Source organism: Eublepharis macularius, chromosome 14 (assembly GCF_028583425.1).
Source record: "Eublepharis macularius isolate TG4126 chromosome 14, MPM_Emac_v1.0, whole genome shotgun sequence".
NCBI lineage: Eukaryota > Metazoa > Chordata > Lepidosauria > Squamata > Eublepharidae > Eublepharis > Eublepharis macularius.
The window spans coordinates 44,569,184-44,587,757 of NC_072803.1; the positions used below are offsets into that span (position 1 = coordinate 44,569,184).

General features: G+C 46.7%; 1 protein-coding gene across 1 annotated transcript in view; it reads right to left on the reverse strand.

The window, feature by feature from the left end:
- Positions 1 to 813: 813 nt before the first annotated feature.
- Positions 814 to 18,574, reverse strand: part of LRSAM1 (leucine rich repeat and sterile alpha motif containing 1) — a 31,702-nt gene continuing 13,941 nt past the window's right edge. The window contains exons 11-25 of the mRNA XM_054997847.1: positions 17,930 to 17,959; positions 16,366 to 16,488; positions 14,738 to 14,877; positions 13,172 to 13,216; positions 12,832 to 12,902; positions 12,141 to 12,240; positions 11,395 to 11,482; positions 9,147 to 9,221; positions 7,485 to 7,565; positions 6,307 to 6,402; positions 5,501 to 5,599; positions 5,145 to 5,276; positions 4,638 to 4,719; positions 3,890 to 4,023; positions 814 to 3,466 (exon numbers count right to left, since the gene is read on the reverse strand). Coding sequence (XP_054853822.1) covers positions 3,341 to 3,466; positions 3,890 to 4,023; positions 4,638 to 4,719; positions 5,145 to 5,276; positions 5,501 to 5,599; positions 6,307 to 6,402; positions 7,485 to 7,565; positions 9,147 to 9,221; positions 11,395 to 11,482; positions 12,141 to 12,240; positions 12,832 to 12,902; positions 13,172 to 13,216; positions 14,738 to 14,877; positions 16,366 to 16,488; positions 17,930 to 17,959 — 1,422 coding nt within the window. The 3' untranslated portion in view covers positions 814 to 3,340. The remainder of the gene's footprint in view (positions 3,467 to 3,889; positions 4,024 to 4,637; positions 4,720 to 5,144; positions 5,277 to 5,500; positions 5,600 to 6,306; positions 6,403 to 7,484; positions 7,566 to 9,146; positions 9,222 to 11,394; positions 11,483 to 12,140; positions 12,241 to 12,831; positions 12,903 to 13,171; positions 13,217 to 14,737; positions 14,878 to 16,365; positions 16,489 to 17,929; positions 17,960 to 18,574) is intronic.

Below are 18,574 nucleotides of genomic sequence, written 5' to 3' on the forward strand. Positions count from 1 at the left end.
GGGCTAGCTGGCTTCCACCTGCCCCACCTGACTCTCTGGGGCTTGAGTGCTGCTCTTCCCTCCTGAGACTGGGGCGTCTCTCTCCTGTTGTCGGCCTGGTCTGGTCCTGGGTGTCCATTGGTGTGTCTGGGTAGCAGTCCCCCAGCTGCCTCCCATCCCCTTCTGGCAAGTCCGGGGGCTGGGCCCCAGATTCCGGACAACTGTTAGAGAGATCAGATTTATATCTCCACCAATGCCTTTCACTGGTGAGTGGGTGGGGGAGAGAAAGAACCAAAACAGGCCAAATGTAGCTGGATCACTCCTTGCCCTTTTCCAGGTTCCAGCGGCAGTAAACTCTTCCCTTTCTCTCCTCTGCTTTTGGGAGATCTGGCAGCTCCCACCCTTACACAGTATTGACACAGAGCTGCTATATTGTACTCTAGCTAATCCTCTAGGCCTTGAATGAAGGGTGGGGCTGGCTGAGTTGCGTAGTTCCCCCTACATGCTGCAGGCCACAGACAGATCGGCCTTGCCTTGGGTGTCTCTGTCAGCCTGTGACTCTGCCCATCGCTCAAAGCCACTCAGTGATTTCATTATGCAGCTGAGTGAATTCATCCAGAACACGAATCAGAGGATCAGGAAAGATGCAGGATTGATGGGAGACAGGCTGACATAGCATTCTCCCACGATGAGTGGAGCTTGACTGCCCCAGGACAGCCGAGTATGGCTTGATTTGAGGGGGGGGGGAGTGGACCGACTTAGTTAAGGATGCCACTCTGAGCTCCTTGGACAATGGGTGAGATGCAGTACTGAGGGATGAATTAACAAAAAGGCTGGGCTTCAGATCTTTTATTTCTCTTCTGGATACATGAGACAATTACACTGGAAAGACCAAAACTGGAAAACAGATTCATGCATGACACAGTGTAGTAATATACCCCGGCACCTGCCTACATATGGCAGACCTTCTTCCAGGGTCCTTGTAACTTTGTTCATCCTTCCTGTTCTTTTTGGGCCAACCCAAGCAGCAGCAATGAGCATTACCATTAGCTGAGGATGCAGTGATGGCTAAACCAGTAAGGTGGTGTAAATGTCCTTCACACATGGAAGCTTGGGAACTGTAGTCCTGCAAGATTTCTCCCAGAGTATCCTTAAACCACTTCCAAAACTTGCTGGGAGAAAGAGAGGTTTAAAACTAGTTGATGTCTGTAATATTGATGGGACCACAAAACCCACTGTGAGATAGCACATGCTCAGGGTGCTGGGAAAGTGCTAGTTAAGGTTCAGCAAAGGCATTCTAATCACATGAACAGAGGGCTTAGAACCCAGTGTGGAAACATATCCAGCCAGAATGGCTGTCAAGGAAAGAAGCGATTCACTGATTATTTTTGGCTTGTGTGTGTGTGTCTCTCTCTCTCAGTTGGGATGCTGCCATTCTGCATATTCAGGAATGAGGAATTAACCCAAGTGGGGGGGAAATGCACACAGACAGGTGTGTGTACGGAAGTGGAACTTTACTTGCATCCCCAAGGTTCAAGCATTTAAATAAACTGTGCAATTCCAATATTTTGCTGATGTGAACTGTGTTGTCTCCTCCTTAAACTACTGGTAGGGTAGGGCCATGCCTTCTCTTGGGGGTTAGGCAATGCCCACGTGAGACTGGCCACAGCACAGCTGTTCCCAGAAGTCCTTCCTGGGCAAATTGCCCTCCTGCTATGCCATCCAGAGGGGCTGCCAGAAGGGGAAGGGAAGATATGCTTTCAGATTGAGTTGTCATCCCATTTCTGAGCACTAATGCTTGGCCCTGCTGCGGCCTGGACTTCTTTGGGGAGGGCACACAAAAGACAGTGAGTAATGAGGGAGCTGGAGCGCTAGATCAGCCTTGCTGATCTTCCTCTAGGCCAGTCTGGGGCCTTGCTTCTGCAACCATTTCTGCTTTCCATGGCTAGCTTAGTTTCAGAAAAGCAGGATGCAAAATGCTCGCAATGCAGTTCAGGGTGGGGGCAGGGGCACAGGGAACAGAAACTAGAGAAAGCTCTGATTGTCACTCTGCTGGGTTCTCCTGAAAGGAAAGCAGCCAACCCTGACCAGTAGCTACTGGCTACTCCTGGGGGAGGTGTCAACTTGGCAGTGCAAGATCAATTACTGACTAAGTAACTGAGATGCCTGTTAACCACATGCGGTAAAACCACTTCCTCCACCCAACCAGAGCATCTGCTTGCTGTTCCCACCCTACTCAGCCTTCAACTTGCCCCTGATGAACAGACAAGGAGGGAGAAGAGCCACTCCTTTCTTCGGGAAGGGCACAGCATCAATTAATTCAATTGCCTCTTCTCCCACTTTCCATGTGGGAGAAAACAGCAAAAACAAAGGAAGGGGCTGGGGAGGAGACTGAGCATGATTCATATAATGACTGCCACGCAGGCTAAACAACAATGGAAAATGTTGGCTGTCACCTCCGTGCCTGTTGCATTAATAATAATATTTGATTCATATACTGCCCTTCAGGACAACTTAATGCCACACTCAGAGCAGTTTACAAAGTGTGTTATTATCCCCACAACAATTACCCTGTGCGGTGGGTGGGGCTGAGAGAGCCCTGAGAGAGCTGTGATTGATCCAACATCACCCAGCTGGCTTCAAGCGGAGGAGTGGGGAATCAAACCCAGTTTTCCAGATTCAAGTCCTGGCGCTCTTAACCACTATACCAAATTGGCTCTCATTACTGGTAGTCTTAAGGCCGGCCAAAAAAGTGGGAGGGGGTGGCCATAAAAGGACAGTCATCAGCACATGCTCCCTCCAGCCTCTTCCTAGACCAAAGGAGGAACACCCTTATAGCACTTTAATTAATTTTCCTGGGCCACTTTCCTTGTGGGAAGGAAGAACAGATCTCCTTCCCACTGACATCTCTATACTTAATGCCACAGGCAGGCATGGTTGGTCCGTGGCAATTCTAAATATTATCATTTTCATTCTGTGTAAGGCTGCAAGATTTAAAAAGAAAAGTCTTGCAGGCTTCCCAAAATCTGAGGCTGGCTTTAAGGAACGGGAAACCATTTTCTCCATCCTGGGCCATGTGAGTGTTCCTCGGCTCGAGCCGTGCTCTCTGTGCAGAATGGCTCCTTCTTGGCATCAGGACCCCTGCAGGGGTGATTGATTAGCAATGGCAGAGGAAAGGAAACAGCACCCATGCTTTGTGAGTATATGACGATGGCATACAGGCATATGAGGTACAAGGATGTAGTGCAAATCCCAGGCTTTCCCCATAGCTGCCCTTGTCCCCAACCCCAAACAAGGGGAGAGGAAGGGGTGGATACGTGATGGGAAAAGCTGTTCTGTCCTTGGAGCTCCCTGCTGGTGTCTAGCCACTGTGGAAGAGGCGTATGCGCTGCACAATCTCCTTGCGGCAGAGGGGGCAGATCTGCAAGGCCTCAGAGCAGGTCTGGCAACAGCAGACGTGACCGCAGCTCAGGAAAACCATCTGGGCCTGGGAAAGAGACAGAGAGGGTCTTTAGCCAGCTATTAAACTCTGGTTTCCCCACCATCTGAACCAGTCCCTCCGAGCCCTTAGCCAAACTGGCAACATTCTTATGGACAGAGAAGGCGACCAGGATGCATGTTTTATTGAAAGAGCAAACAGAACTGAAAGCAGAGAAGATATTAGAAGCTACTGTAGAACCCAGCTTTGTACCAGGTACATGGCATCTGGTACAGAAGGTTCCTCTGAATGTCAGCATTGAAATCTCACTCTGGGGTTGTGAGAGAGGGAGAGAGAATCTTAGCAGGACTTTCTGTGATCATGAAGTATAAATGTCACATATATACTTGAGCAGGTGCTCTAGAGTGACCTTGTCTCGTCCTGGCACCCAAAAACTAACATTCAATGCCCACATGACCCAGGAGGCCTTACCTCTTGCTCCATACAGACCACACACTCGCAGCTTCGCTCTTCCAGGGGTGGAGCAGAAGGGGCTTCGAGACCAGAGGGCTCCTCACTGGGTCCTGGAGCAGAAGGGATTGCCTCCTCTTCTGACTTCAAGAGCTCTGCAAGCAACCAGAAGAAAGACAGAGAGCTAGTGGAATGAGGTGTTCAGTGACCTCAGAGAAGAAATGGGGTGGCAGGAAAGAGATGGAGTTTGGCTGAGCCCTGTGCTCAAGCCTGCTATAGGGCTACAGCTCATCCCTACAAGGCAGAAAAACAAGTTTATTGGCACATTTTCTTAAGCATGTGGCTGACTGGCCCCACTTTGCAGTCAAAATACTCTGCTTACATTACCTTGTAGAGATTAACAAACACCTGCCTGCAAAGGAAGCAAACAATTCATATCCTATTTGGATGGGTTGAGACTAAGTGGTTTGCCTAAGGCCACCAAGTGAATTAAAGGCTAAGGTGTGAGTTGAACCAGGCCACATCTGGCTCATGGATCATGCTCTTCACTATTGAGTCAGATTGTTTGCCCAATCTGCTGGCTTTTCAAAGTCTCCATGCAGACAAAGCTCTTACCGAGCCCTCCTAACCTGAGATGCCAGGGACTAAACCTGCGATTTCAGGTGTGTGCTCAGCCACTGAGAATATGGTCTACTCTGCTGTCTTTGGAGGAAAGGAGACAGATTCCCAGAACATTACTTCATCTGGAAAGAGACCTCTGAACCATTACCTGGTATGGTTTTAGCCACTGCATTTATTTCCTGTGCCCGTCGGATGATGGAGAGCTGCAGGCCAGTTTCTGTTATTCCGATCTGAAAGAAAAGGTATTTGGTTACCTTTCTCGGAGAAATGACAGTGCACCAAGAATCCTCTGAATGTCATGACTCCCCCCAAGGGAAGACATTTCCCTCTTGCTCAGCGCTTATTCTCCAAAGAGCACCATTGTGCTGAGTTAGGGCAGCACCTGCATTGTGTGGCTTTGCATGGACGCAGATTTCATTTATTTAAAAGATTTCTATCCTTCCAACCCTTCCCATTACATCTGAAGCGGTGCTTGTGGAAAGAGGAGAGTTCTTTTGCAGCACTCCCAAAAGCTCGTTCGGAGTGCAAGGCATTTTATGTTCACTAAGGAAGTGACACGAAGGCAACTCTCCGGGCCGTGCTGAAACCTCCACTCAGGAAGCCACTTGCTCAAGACAGCAAGCAAGGAGAGGAACCAGAATTGTCCACTTTGTACCTTGGCCAGGTCACTGGGGGCCATGGAGCAGAGCATTCCTAGTGATATCCGGTGATGAGCAAAAATGGGCAAGTAATGGTCAGCTGACAGGTCAGTCAGCAGCTTCACTAGCTGCTTCTCCAAGCCCTCCTCCTGTGAAAAAATGGAAGACGAACATCACGGGCCTGCATCTTGACAGTGTGCCAAAGGCTGGGTAACCTGGAATGTGCCACAGGGAAGACGAGTCCCAGAGAGAGCACTATGAACCAGTCGGGCAATGGTTCCGTTTCCTGGCCCCTGGCTGAACAGCGAGCAAGGGGTTTCATCTTGGGGTTTTGCTTGGCATCTGCTTGGGCTGTGCCTCAACTGCAAGTCACCTGTAGCCGGAGGGAGAGGGGCTTCTGGTTCAGCAAGCGCTGGTACTGGATCAGCCAATAGTTCTCCTGCTTGGTTTCGCTCTTGGCTTCCAGCTCCCGCTGCAAAGAAGAATGAGATCGTTTGGTGCTTTCTTACTTCAGGAGAAGTGGTTGAGGATAAGCAAGTTCATAAGTGTCTCTGAAAACCTGCAAGGAGCCAGGAGGCATGGGAAGGGGCAGAAAGGGCCAGCAACACACATTCAGATCACCCAAATTATCCTTCTAATGGCACAATTCAGATGTTACACACAGAGGCTACTAGATGTCTTAAGGAGGGCATCTTCCACCATTTTAGCCAGCCTTCACATCACTGCACTTGCTGACACCACAGGTTGCTTCCCTGGTCCCAGCCAGCAAGACAAGAAAAGCTGAATGGCGGAGAGCTGCTGTACCGTAACAGGCAAGAGACTGAATTAGGAAGCCCTCCGTTTCAGTGTCGCCTCTGCCATGAACTCAACAGTGGGGCTCTGGCAAGCTGTTTTCTTCCAGCCTCAGCCCTACCTATATGGAAGTAATATAATGTTCACCTACTTTACAAAGTTGTTGTAAGAATTTTAAGTGTGTGAAGTGCTTTGAAAATGAAAGCACTATCCAAATGTATTATTGTTACTCTCCTTTTGGGATCCCTCCAGAAGCTGGAGAGATTCTGACCTTCAACAGAACACAGACTGCAGAAGAAAAGGACACCTCTGACCCCTGAGGCTTTATCCCTGCTCTTGCTTCAGCACGCACCAAACCGCCAGAAGAATTGTCCTGAGAGCTCTTACCAGGATCTCCTGCAGCTCCTCTTCCCGCTGCTTCTTCTCTTTCAGCAGCTGCTGCAACAGGTAGGTCAAGGCTCGCCGTTGCTCTGCTATTGCCTCCTGAAACACAGCAGAACACACAGAGGTTGGCCTGGCTCTAAACCTCCCTCAATAGTTCCCCTTTACCTAATCCCATGGCCCTCCCAATGTGGCGCAGAATTAATCTGGGAAAGTGACCTTATGATAGGGCTGGGGCCCTGCCCCCAGACTTCTCAGCATTTTAAGGTTAGCTTTGACTTGGACAGCGTGGGTGTGCCTCACATAGAAATGTCATCACATTAGGACATTTTGCCCTGTAAAAACGCCAATCCCAAATAGTTTTTGCAAGAACCAGCTGATTCAACTCCACAAGGGAAGTCACTCTCTGCAAAGTTATCAAAGACGGAAAGGCAGAACCATCCTGAGCTGCCTGTTCACTTGTGTGATTGTAACCACATGAGCTCCAGCCTCGGGCCCACACCTCAACATTTTGTGCCAAGAGAAAGCTGAATCCAGCAATGTGTATATGTTACGGACATACACCAAATGTACAGAATATATTCAGGGGGAAAGGAAAGGACCCAGGGCACAGGGCGGCACACATCCAGCCCAGAGGACAAGCTGAGGAGCCTCCTTCCTGGTTTCTGAGATTTCATCAGGCATCACCGTTTGCTCTACAGTCCAAGGACTAACAACTTGCCTTCCCAAAAAATGAAAGCAGGAATTCTTACTGAGCTGAATTCTGCGTCCAGGATCATGCCACTTATCAGGAACAGTGAAAGACACGCAGCCCTGGCTCTACCCACTAAGCAGAGTGGATGCAACTGGAGAGATGAATGGTGCTCTTTGGAATGTCACTTTTGAGTGGATATTAAAAAAAAAATCAAAACAAACCCAGCAAAAAATCATGTAGCAAAATGTGAAATGTTTGGCATGGGGTTCCTTCTGCCCATCAGCCCTGAACCCAACAGTGGCCAATTCCTTCTAATGATTCCAGATTTTTGAATGCAACATTGTTTGCACGAAGCACCAAGCCATGGGAAACCAGGACTAAGATATCCCCTGCCCGACCCCAACTCCTGACCAAGCACCAAGTCAAGGGAGTGAGAAGAGCATGAGCGAGCAGATGGTTCAACATCAGCAGCCCCGGAAGCCCAACCTACCTGCAGTGCCTCTGTGTCCAGCTGTTGCCTCTTTACCTCCAGCTGTGTCAGCTGCAATAACTCTTTCTCTATTAACTTAATCTAGGCAGAAGATGAAACAGGGGTTTTTACTTGCATAGGAAAGGAGTCTGCTGTCACTGGCTTCAGCTCTGGCCTTAACCAAACTGTCCAGGGCTCCACTGACCTCCTCTCACTAGGCCTAGCAGGGCCCTTGCAGCAACTTCCTAGCAAACAGGCATGTTTTGTTGAGGAACAGGCTCCCTCCTTGCATTCTTTCCAAAATCCACACATGTGCCCTTATTGCCCTGGGGACGGTGGCCACATGGCGACTGTCTAGATTTGTAGCTGGGTGCTATTGCATGGAAAATGTATGTGCTTTCTTTCTTGGGGGGATGGCAGGCACAGCTAGTCTCAGTTGTCATCCTTGTCATATATAGACCTGAACACCAAGAAACTGATATCCTGAACGATGACACCCAATTAAACCATGTGCTGACATGCTCAGGAAGAAAGCTGCAGTTGTTGGCTCTGAATGACAGAAGGGAGGGGGGGAAGAGTCTGGCCAAGGAGAGACTAGCAAAATTAAGTATAGGGAAAGCTGGCGCTGCCCCTTGTGCCAACCTAACAGCCTCAGCCAAGCATCTGCCATTCTGCATGCACAATATACTTATGGAGCGTAGAGGCAGACAGAGCATGCCACTCGCGTGTATCTGGAAGTGAAGCTTCATCTCCAGCAAAACTCCGCCCTGTTGAGCTACGGCAGATCCCCCCTCTGGGATGCAGGAGCTTCTCTCCTCCTATGGTGACCAGCAAGGAAAAAGTCACTGGATCTAGCTAGATGAGAACCCAGTGGGAGACTGAGCACCCAGCCGGACAAAATCCCATTCTTTGAAATGAATAAATTTCATTTGGGGGATGAGGTCAACTCCTAACCCACAGCTTTCCAATAGTATGGGAGAAGCAACCCAGTGCAGAATGCCTCCTTTTCTACTATCCAGAATGCAGTGAAAGGCCCCGGATTTCCTAAATGCCCCCCTAGGGTATCCACTTGAATTGCTCCTGGTATGCTTCTCAGAGACACTGGGCACAGGGGATAAGCTTCCCAGAAAGGGAAACTGAAGACCACCAGAGTCCAGCAAAGCCACCACAGAACAGTAAAGTCAATGAACACCCTTGCCCAGCACCTCTTAGAAAGTCCTCTCCCAGGTTCAGAAGACCCTGTTAACCAAAGGAAGGGGGCAGGGGAGGGCACATTGTTGAAGAACTTGCAAACTCTATTGCCTCAAACCTCTGGCAACAACACTTGGTCCACTTCTGCCCAACTGGGTTGAGGTCTCATGCTCTTACATTGATGCACCTCATTTTTGCCATGATGGATCTGAACAAGCAGGTTGGTGACAGAAACAGAAACTAAAACACAACTATAAAACATGAAGTTCATGCATTTATGGACCATTCTCTGATGTGGGATGGAAATGCAATGAAGTTTCCTGGAAGGGGGCATGCCTAACTGGTTCTGAGAGAATGAAGCACAAGAGTTGGCTTGCAGGCCAGGAGCATTCCCCTCTCTTGCATCACAGGTTCCTGGGACTGGACTTGCAAAGACAGACTGCCCAGAGTGGAACCTGATGTGGTCCTCACAGAATCCTGATTTCCACTCACCTGATTCCTGATCTGGCAGTGCATAAGATCTCGCTTCACCTGGAGAGCTTCAAAGGCAGCCTTCTGCATTTCACTCTAAAAGCAAGAGGGAGATATGAAGCTCCCAGTAAGCTCACAGGTCCCTATAGCTCAGAAGTCCACTCTAGAGGTTAAAGGCAGAGAAAGGGCTTGAAATCCTTTAACTGGAGATGCGAGGAGCAGAGCCCTTCCATGCCAATACAGATGCTATGCCACTTAGCCATGTCCCCCTCCCCAAAGATGCTCTCATATATGCATATGGAGTCAGACCATCTAGCCCATACTGCCTCCCCTACCTGGTAGTGGCCTTCCGAAGCCCCAGTGATCAAGATCCACTTTAACCGCAGATGCAATTAATGTACTGTCCCACTGTCAGGCTCAGGATATCTAGACCATGCCTGCTCATGTATGAGCTTGCCTGTCAGTTAAGATCTTTATCTGAGGCTCTCCTGTGGGTTCTGCTGAATTTAAGTGGGTGGTTATCAGAGAGGGATTTTTGTGTGTGTGGGTGCCCTGGTTAGGGAACTCTTTCCACATCCAAGTTTGTCTGCTGCTTATGTTAACACTTTTCAAGCATCAGGCAAACGCCATCACGTCCCACTTAACGTTTTTAACCACACAAGTTTCGACCCTGTGTTTCAGTGAGCAGAAGCCACTCACAGATCTTTCCCTGATCTCCGCCTTGCACAGCAGCCCACTGTGATTCCCCAAATGGCATTGCCAGAAACTGTAAGAGTGCTATGGGGCAAAGGTCACTGGAGGGGGGGGGGCTGGAAGGAGGCGGGGGAAATTGGGCAAAATCATTACCATCTCCCTCTTCCACCAGTGGAGCACTAGCTTCCTCTGCCAAGGTTTCTGATGGTGCAAGAACCAATGTGGATCCAAGCCATACAAATATCCACACTTCTTGTAAACGAACATCATGGGTTTTATTGCTAGATTTTAAAATCTTTTTAACATCTTCGGTTTACGTAAAGTTTTTTTTTTATCCGCTTTTTGCTGGCTGTTCTGTTGTAATGTGAGTTTGTGTTCATGCTTTCTTTACATTTTTGTGAGCTACCATGAGCGCTTGGGTGGCAGAAAATCGTGATGTATGCTTTTTAAACTGTGAGCCAGTGTTGTGTAGTGGTTAGTGTTGGACCAGGATTTGGGAGTCTCAGGTTCAAATCTCCACTATACCATGGAAGTTTGCTGGATGACTGTGGGCTTGTCACACATACACACACAGTGTATAACCTTCCTCACAGGGTTGTTCTGGAGATCAAATGGAGGAGGGGAGAACAACGTAAGCTGCTTTAGGCCTCCACGGGGGAAAGGCAGAGTATAAATGAAGTAAATGAAACAAACAAATAAATCACATGTAAAACTATGTTTAAAAACAGCAGGAAATAAGTAGAAAGACCGAAGAGCTGTACAGGGAAATTACATGGTATAGTCTCCCTTGGACCAATTCAAAACACAGAGGAGGTGACTGCATATACAACTTAATTTCTGGTGAAGTTTCTCCTACAATGGGGAAATAAGTAACTGACCAGGGAAGAGACTATGTTAGCCTTCGCCTCCCTGAATTGCTATTTTGATACAAGTAGGGAAATGGTTGGTTTCTAACCCCAAGTGAGAAAGTCTGGGAAGGCTGCATGCTATCTAGATGTGGATAGCTTTAAGAAGACTTCTTGGAAAACAGGGGATAAGAGCCAAAAGTACTAGAATTTAAGGCAGCCAAAAGTCTTGACAAATGCAAAATTAACACTGAAGTCTACCCAATCACCCAGAAAGGTTATTCAAGTTACGAAGTTCTTGCAAAGGCTGGTTTGTGTTTTTTCTGTTGTACTTGAAGAACATAAAAATTGCTTTGCTGAGCTAGACCAAGGTACAAGGTACATCTAGTCCAACATTCAGTAGTTAAGACCAGCCAGAAAGATGCTTCCAGGAAGTCCAAAAGCAGGACAATGGCTGTTCCCTGAAGTTTGCTGCTCAGTGGCTTGCAGAAGGAATACCTCTGAACACAAAAACTTATAGCTAAAAGCTATAGGAAGCAGCAGCATGGATACGGCTTCCTACAAATGTTCTGCTAATGGAAGAGCCCTCCTGTAATTAGTGGAACAGTTTCATAGGATTCAGCTCTTTAAATCTTCCCCAAGCTTTGCTTCAGTGCATTCCCTCCATCTTGCTCATCCATGTCCTTCCCTTTTCCCTCAGTGGCCCGAGGTCCACCAATACGCAACCTTACCTCCTGCAGAATCTGGCTGATGGCTTTGTTCTGGTCCAGCTGTTGCCAGGCCAGGATTTGCTGCAATTGCTCATCCATCTTTGCTAAGCTGCAAGAGAAACAATACCGGAGATTATCTCTGTCGACTTTTGCATGCTAAAGGCAAATTGAAGGCAAGCTGGGCATCAAACCCAATTTAAAAACGGTTTGAGTTGGTTTGATCAGGGCCAAAGTTTAAGGAAGGACAGAAGAAAGGGGCCTGGTGGTGGGTCTGAAGCCAGAGCTGATGGCAAATGTTTCTTCTTTGGTTCTCTGGCTGATACTGGCAGACCAGGGGTGAGCATAATGTGTCTGGATTTTAGTGCAAGGAGATGGTGCAGAAGCATGTGAAAACAGAGTGCCAAGGTTGAGCTGTTGTAGTCAAGAGCTGGAATTTGCTGGTTTGGTGAAATCAGAAGAAATTTTTCAATAAATAATTGGTGCCTTATCCCATTTGCAGATGCACAAGTCAAACATGAGCATTAAATGAAAATGCCATTGCTGAGTTTTGTTTTTTTAAATCCAGACATCCAGTCAAAATTTCTAACACACAGTCCAGAGGTCAGAAAAACAAACAACACCCAAATCAGAGTCTGGTTGGCAACACTAGAAAGAGTTCCGAAGCGGTGAATTGTCACAAATGGAACTATGCACTCTGCCCAAAGCTCCCTGGAAGAAGGATGGAGGAAGAAAGGATATCTCAAAACCCACTTCCTGACTATAAGTACCTGCTACAGGTCTGGTTGACAAGGTCTTGCCGGCGAGATTCAAAGGCCACCTGGATGAGCTTGCTCTTGTAAGTTTCTGCCAACATCTTCTGCATGGCTGCTGCAGGGGCAGAAAACAATTGGAGTCAGTGGCCTTCTCAGGCCCCTCCTCGTGCACATATAAGGACTGGCTGCCAGAACTCCCTTCTACATTTCATAGTGGCAGCAAAGTTTCCACTGAAGCAAGTTAGGGGTCTGTCTAAGCAACTTCCAGATCTGCTTCTTGCCACTTCAAGTATTGGCAGAGAAGGGGGCAGGTGGGCAAGATACTTATTTGAAGGGCACAGCAAGGAAAGGTTAGGCCTGCTCTTGGACAAGAGGAACCAAAACAGCAGGCCTTTGTTGCTGGTGGAGTGCACTGATGTGTGCAAGTTCCAACTAATAAAAACCTGTGCAGCTTTATAGGAGGAGGACATGGCAGGACATAACTGGAATGCATCCTTCACATCGTGTGACCTCAAAGATAGGTCCCAAATACCCTACTGCAAATGTACCCCCTGCCCTTCTTGCTAGGTGCACAGGTGGTGAAAGTGATTCCCACCGTGGGATCTCCTCTGTTCAGCTAATGGATGGGTGATTCACTATGAGCTGGGACTTAAAAGAGGCAACGGCAGCTCTCAGCTTTGCCAAATGCGCCCATCAACAAACTCACAGGCCACTTCCCTCCTGCGCAGCTGCTCTGCCTCCTCCTGCGTAATGGCCATCAGCTGCTCCATCCGGATCCTAGAAGCAATGAAGGAAGTCACCTACTGCGTAGCTTGATTCTTTCGCAATCTGCCTCCTGCAGATCATCATATTGCCAGACTTGACTGAAGGGCCACCTAGTCCAGCATCCTGTTTCCAGCACTGGACAGCCAGATGCCTTTCGTAACTCACAAGCTGCTGTCCAGAAGCTGGAGACAAAGCAATGGGGAATGGCCAAATATCTTCTGGCATCCTGACCCAGCTGCTGTGCTCTCCAAAGCCACCCCAAGTACAGATAGGAAACTCACCGATCGTTCTCCAGGGATTTCAGAATCTCAGAGTTCTGCTTTTGCCTAAAAAGGTGAAAACAGAGGATGTTGTCATGCCAGGGAGACACTTGTCTCCCCTCCCACCCATATATCTCTAAGCCTTCAATCCCCTCATCCCCAAGCTACAAAAGATGTCCACCCTTGTCAAGAACAAAACAGAATGAAATAAAATATGTAACTCAAATGTCAGATTCTAAAACTAACAACAACTAAATACATCCAGGAATCTTTCTCTTGCTTTTCCCTTTGCTCACTTTTAGGTAGTTTTAAAAACCTTTAAAATTTAAATGTTGTGACATTTCATAAACACGTTCTGTGCCCTTGCTTTTTAATATCATAGTGTACCGTTTTAACATGTGGATTCTAATTTTTTTTAATAAGGGATGACTCACACTGAATTCCTGTCCTGAGTGAAAATTTACATGATTGGATCATTCCCTACTGTGACCCCTTGCCTCTACGGGAATGTAGGGAATGTAAGGGCTGCAATTGGGACACACCTGCCTCATTTTGTTGTCCCAGGGTTTAGGGAGGTAGGTGTGGTGGGCAATTGGGCCATCTCTCCTGATGGTTTTCCAAAGTAGACTCCCCTTGAATTCTGATGTGACTTGCCTGTGGTGCCTCAGTGGAGTCCCTGGTTATTGGGAAATCTTGGGTATATCGCCTTGAGTGCTTGTTAATAAACTATCAATACATTTTAAATAACCAGAACAGTACTGAGTGAGCGAGTGAGAGGAAGGAGAATAGGAGGCAGGCTACAGGATTGGATGTGGGGAGGGGGGAGAAAGAGCTGCTGGGGCTCTTGCCACCTTCCGTAAGTGGGGCTGAAGCTGCTGACGGAAGCAGAGTTCTACTGCTAATTATATCTGAGTGGGTGTTATTCTGTTCTATCTTTATAAGCAGCCTTGAGAGCTCCTAATATTGCAGCCAGCATGGTATAGAGGTTCAAGTGTCAGTCCAGGATTTAGGAGAGCCAGGTTCAAACCCCTGCTCTGCCATGGAAGCTCACTGGGTGACCTTGGGCCGGTCACACACATTCAGCCTAGCCCACATCACAAGGTTGTTGTGAGAATAAAATGGAGGAGGGGAGAATGGTGTAAGCCACTTTTGGCCTCCATGGAGAATGAAAATAAATAAATATTATTGAACAATTAACGATATTTTTAAAGACTGGTATATTAGTATGAGTATGATTATTAATCATATTATTAGTCTCTGGTACTCATATTATTAGTCTCTGGTACCTATAAATCATTCTCATTCAAGAATCAGGAGTTTTCTGGCAGCCAATCTTGGGATTTTTTCAGCAGAAAATCACTGATCGGTTTCTCTAATGGACTGCACCTGGATTCTGAATCCTGCTGCCAGAAGTTCCAAGAATGATACCCCATCTGATCAATAGCTACTTGCTGGGTTGATGCCAACAAATCAGAGATTCTCACCAAGATATTTTGAGACTTAGTTAAGGAAAGCCAGCCTGAACTGCCAAGGGCACGACTCCTGCGACCGCTGCCCCCACCCCCCCCACCCCTCAAGGCCTCTGACCTCTGGTTCTCTTCTAGCAGCTTCTGGATTCGGCTGGTGACACCCAGCTCCATCTGTTTTAATTGATCCAGCAGCTTCATTCGCTCCTCTTCCAGGTGCTGCTGGTGTCGTGACAGACCCTGCTCCAGCTTCATCCGCTCCTGCAGCCAAGAGGAAACCCGCTATATTTACCTAAATCTACGGAAGCACCATTTCTCCCATGCAAACTTTTGGAATTTTAAGATCTACAAGAGAAGCCTGGCTTTGGAATCCATCTGTAACTAGAGAATGGTGAAATTGTAAAGCTTTAAAAAAATGGAACTGCCTTAAATCAAATCAAATTATTGGTCTAGTTAGCCCAGAGCTATCTTGCTGGGAGTGACTGTCCAAGATACCAGAGAATGTCTTTTCTAGCCTTGCTACCAGATAATCTTTGAACTGCAGACACTGGGGATTTCTGCTTATGCTTACATATGAGGGCATGATGCTTTATGGAGTATCACTGTTAATCTCTGCCTGTAGGAGTTTATAATCTAAATATAATCTATAATTTATAAATGTAGGCAGTGGAGCAAGGAGGGATAACAAATGGAGGGGAAGCAAGAAGGAAGTAAAACATAAAGAGCTCTGTTAGATTGGACCAATGGTCAATCTAGTCCAGCGTCCAACACCAGCCAAGGAGTTATCTTGGAAGGCCCACAGGCAGAGATATAGAGGCCAAAGTCTTCTCTCGTTATTGCTCCTCAGCAACTGGTATTCATTCAAGAGAAATGGGGAAACTATTTTCCTTACAACAGATAAAATTCATAAGACATTTTAGCTCTCTAAATTTGAATATGTTTAATAATTTGACTATAAGATGATTGGTTAAATAAAGATAACTGGAAGAACAGAATGTAAGATAGATAATATTGAAATACTGGTAAAAAGTCAACATTGTTATTGTTAAGAAATATATAAGTAAAAGGTAATGACAAAACAGGGGAAATAAGGACTTTTTTATTTTCTAAGATAAGGAGTAGAAATAGGTTTCAATTCCCAATATTATTTTAATACTCTTAAAAGTTATGATAATTAGTTGTATTAAGGAATTAGCATTGTTATTGTTAAGAAAACGTGATTTTTTAAAGATGAGTAGAAAGAGGTTTGAATTCTGAATTTGTTGTTTATTTGAAAATATATACACTAAACAGTTTTAATTATTACTTTAACACCTTTAAAGGTTATGATTTTGTACTCTGTACTTTAATAATCCTTTTAGCACACACCTTTATATTTGTTTTTCTTGTCTCCTTCCTTTATTCCTCTTTTTTCTTTATTCCTTTTTGGTTATAATAAAATAAAATATTTTTTAAAAAGCAACTGGTATTCATAGGAACACTGCCTCTGAACATGGAAGCTCCATTTAGCCATCATGACTAACATTGGTGAATCTATCTACTATGAATTTGTCCAATCACAACATCCTGTGGCACTGAGTTCCACAAGCTAATTATGTTCTGTGTGAAGAAGTATTTTGTGTGGTCCATCCTGAATTTCCTATAAACTTATCTGCATTATCTCTGGTATTAGAGGAAATAGAGAAAAAGAATGGAGAGGGAGGGGCAGAGAGGAAGAGTGAAGGAAAGAATGAACATAGACATAATTACCGCTTTCATACTCTGGAGGATTTCTCCCTTTTGGTTCTGGCTCTGCTGCATCAACTGCGCCTGTTCCCTCTGCTCCAGGTCTAACCAGCGTTCAAACTCCAGTTTCTCCTGCATTTTCTGCTCCTGAGACACCAACAAAGAACCTTAGCAACATACTCAAATGCTTCTGGTCACTATGAAACTTGTGGGCCTAGCTCTCTCCAGAAGCGGATGAGATGGTAAACTTGCACTAGGATTGTACCACTTCACACCACAGTGCAGGCAGGGGTTGGCATGATTGCATTAAAAAAATCCCCACACATAAAAAAACTAGAATATCAGGAAGGAAACCAGGCAAAAACTTCCTTCCCTGACATTTTTTAACGTGTGGGTAGTATATGTATGGAGAACCATTACATCATGCAAGGCTTACATGCAGCATGAAGCATTACAGCCCAGGCACAAGTTTCATTCCTCACTGTAAGGGTTATGCCAAAATCAGTGTCTGCCAATGATGAAACCCAGACGAATCAGTAGGGAAAAGAGCGACCTTTCCTCCAAGAGCTCCAGGTAGTGTACAGGGTTCTCCCCACTTAGATTTTGTCTTCACAGCAATCCTGTGATGTGGGTTAGGATGAGTAACTGGTCACTCAGACAGTGGGGTTCTGAACCTGGCCCCAATCTGATGCTTCCCAGTCCCAATCTGACACTAGATACGGGCACAAACGGCAAAAAACCCCGAACGGTGCGGTTCATGGCATTTTCACGAACCAGGAACCACGAACTCAGAGCGGTGGGGAAATGGCCATTTAAAGAGTGGGTGAGGCTTGGCTGGCTGGGAACTCCTGGCCGGGAAGCCAAGCCAAGCCAATTTAAACTGCGGGTGGGGCTTGGCTAGCTGGCCAGGAACCCCTGGCTGGGCAGCCAAGCCCTGCTGTTTAAATGATCAGCTGCTTGTCGGGGATCTCCCCGACAAGCAGCTGATCCGTGGGTTTAAATGCCCCTTTCCCTGCCGCTTTGCAGTGGCAGGGAAAGGGGCATTGCTAAAATGAACCAAATGAACCAGTAGACCAGTTTGTGGAAACGAGCTTCCACGAACCACTGGTTTGCGAACCACAAACCAGGCTGGTTCGTGGGTTTTTTTGGTTCGTATTTATGTTTGCACCCATCTCTACTAGACACTCCATCACACTGTCTTGCTTCCCCTGCCCTCAGCTTTTGGGCAGTCCTTCTCCCACTTGTGCCAGCGAAGTCAATCAAGAAGAGAAAGTAAGCAGATAGAGAGACTTGTGGAAATGTGGAGCATCACCTACAAGATCTAGATAGCAGTCATTGATGTGTAAAAGGGTTTAGCATTATTGCTTCCATTCTATAGGTTAAAATCTTGTCTCAGACCCCAGCCTGACCAAAGCTGCCTCTCTCTCAAGCCTGCCTCTGTGGTTTATGCACCAGAACAACTTCTCCTCTCCTCTCCTCTCCCCTTCCCCTTTTAAGAGTTTCAGGAGACTCTGTTCTCAGGGGATGGCAAGAGAAGGTTTTGGCTGGTTTGCCACTTGGAAGGGCCAGTTAAAGGAAAACTACTTACCTTACGTTTCTCATAGTCCAGAAATTTGTTCTGAAAAGGAAACACAATCAGTTAGGTGAGCTTAACTTTTATGGGCAGTCTGAGAACCAGAGTGGTGTAGTGGTATGAGTGTCAGACTAGGATCTGGGAGAACCAGGTTCAACTCCCCCTCTGCCATGGAAACTTGTTGTGACCTTAGGCCAGTCACATACACTCGTTCTAACATACCTCATAGAACTGTTGTAAGGATAAAATAGAGGAAAGGAGAATGATGTTAACCCACTTTGGGTCACCATTGCGGAGAAAGGTGAAATATAAAAGAAAGAAATTAATAGATTACATCCCATCCAACTCCTCCCAGTTTAGGGAGTAAGTGCTGATTGTTAGGCAGTTCTTAATGCTGTCCTGTGAAGCAAAAGTGTCCTTATCTAAGTCAGAAAGAGCACACACAAGGCACCTCACTCCACTCACCAGATGGAGCAGAACTGACCTGTCAGAGGAGGGTGTACAGTGATACCCTGAGTGGAGTTCATGGTTGTCTGGTCTTAGCTCAGTAGAAAGCAATTATATCTTCCTTGGGGGGCCATGAAGGGAAACCAAGGCAGGAAGGGTAGCTTTGGGAGGTTGCTATTGTTGCTGTTAACCATCCCCAGGTTCCCTCTGCAG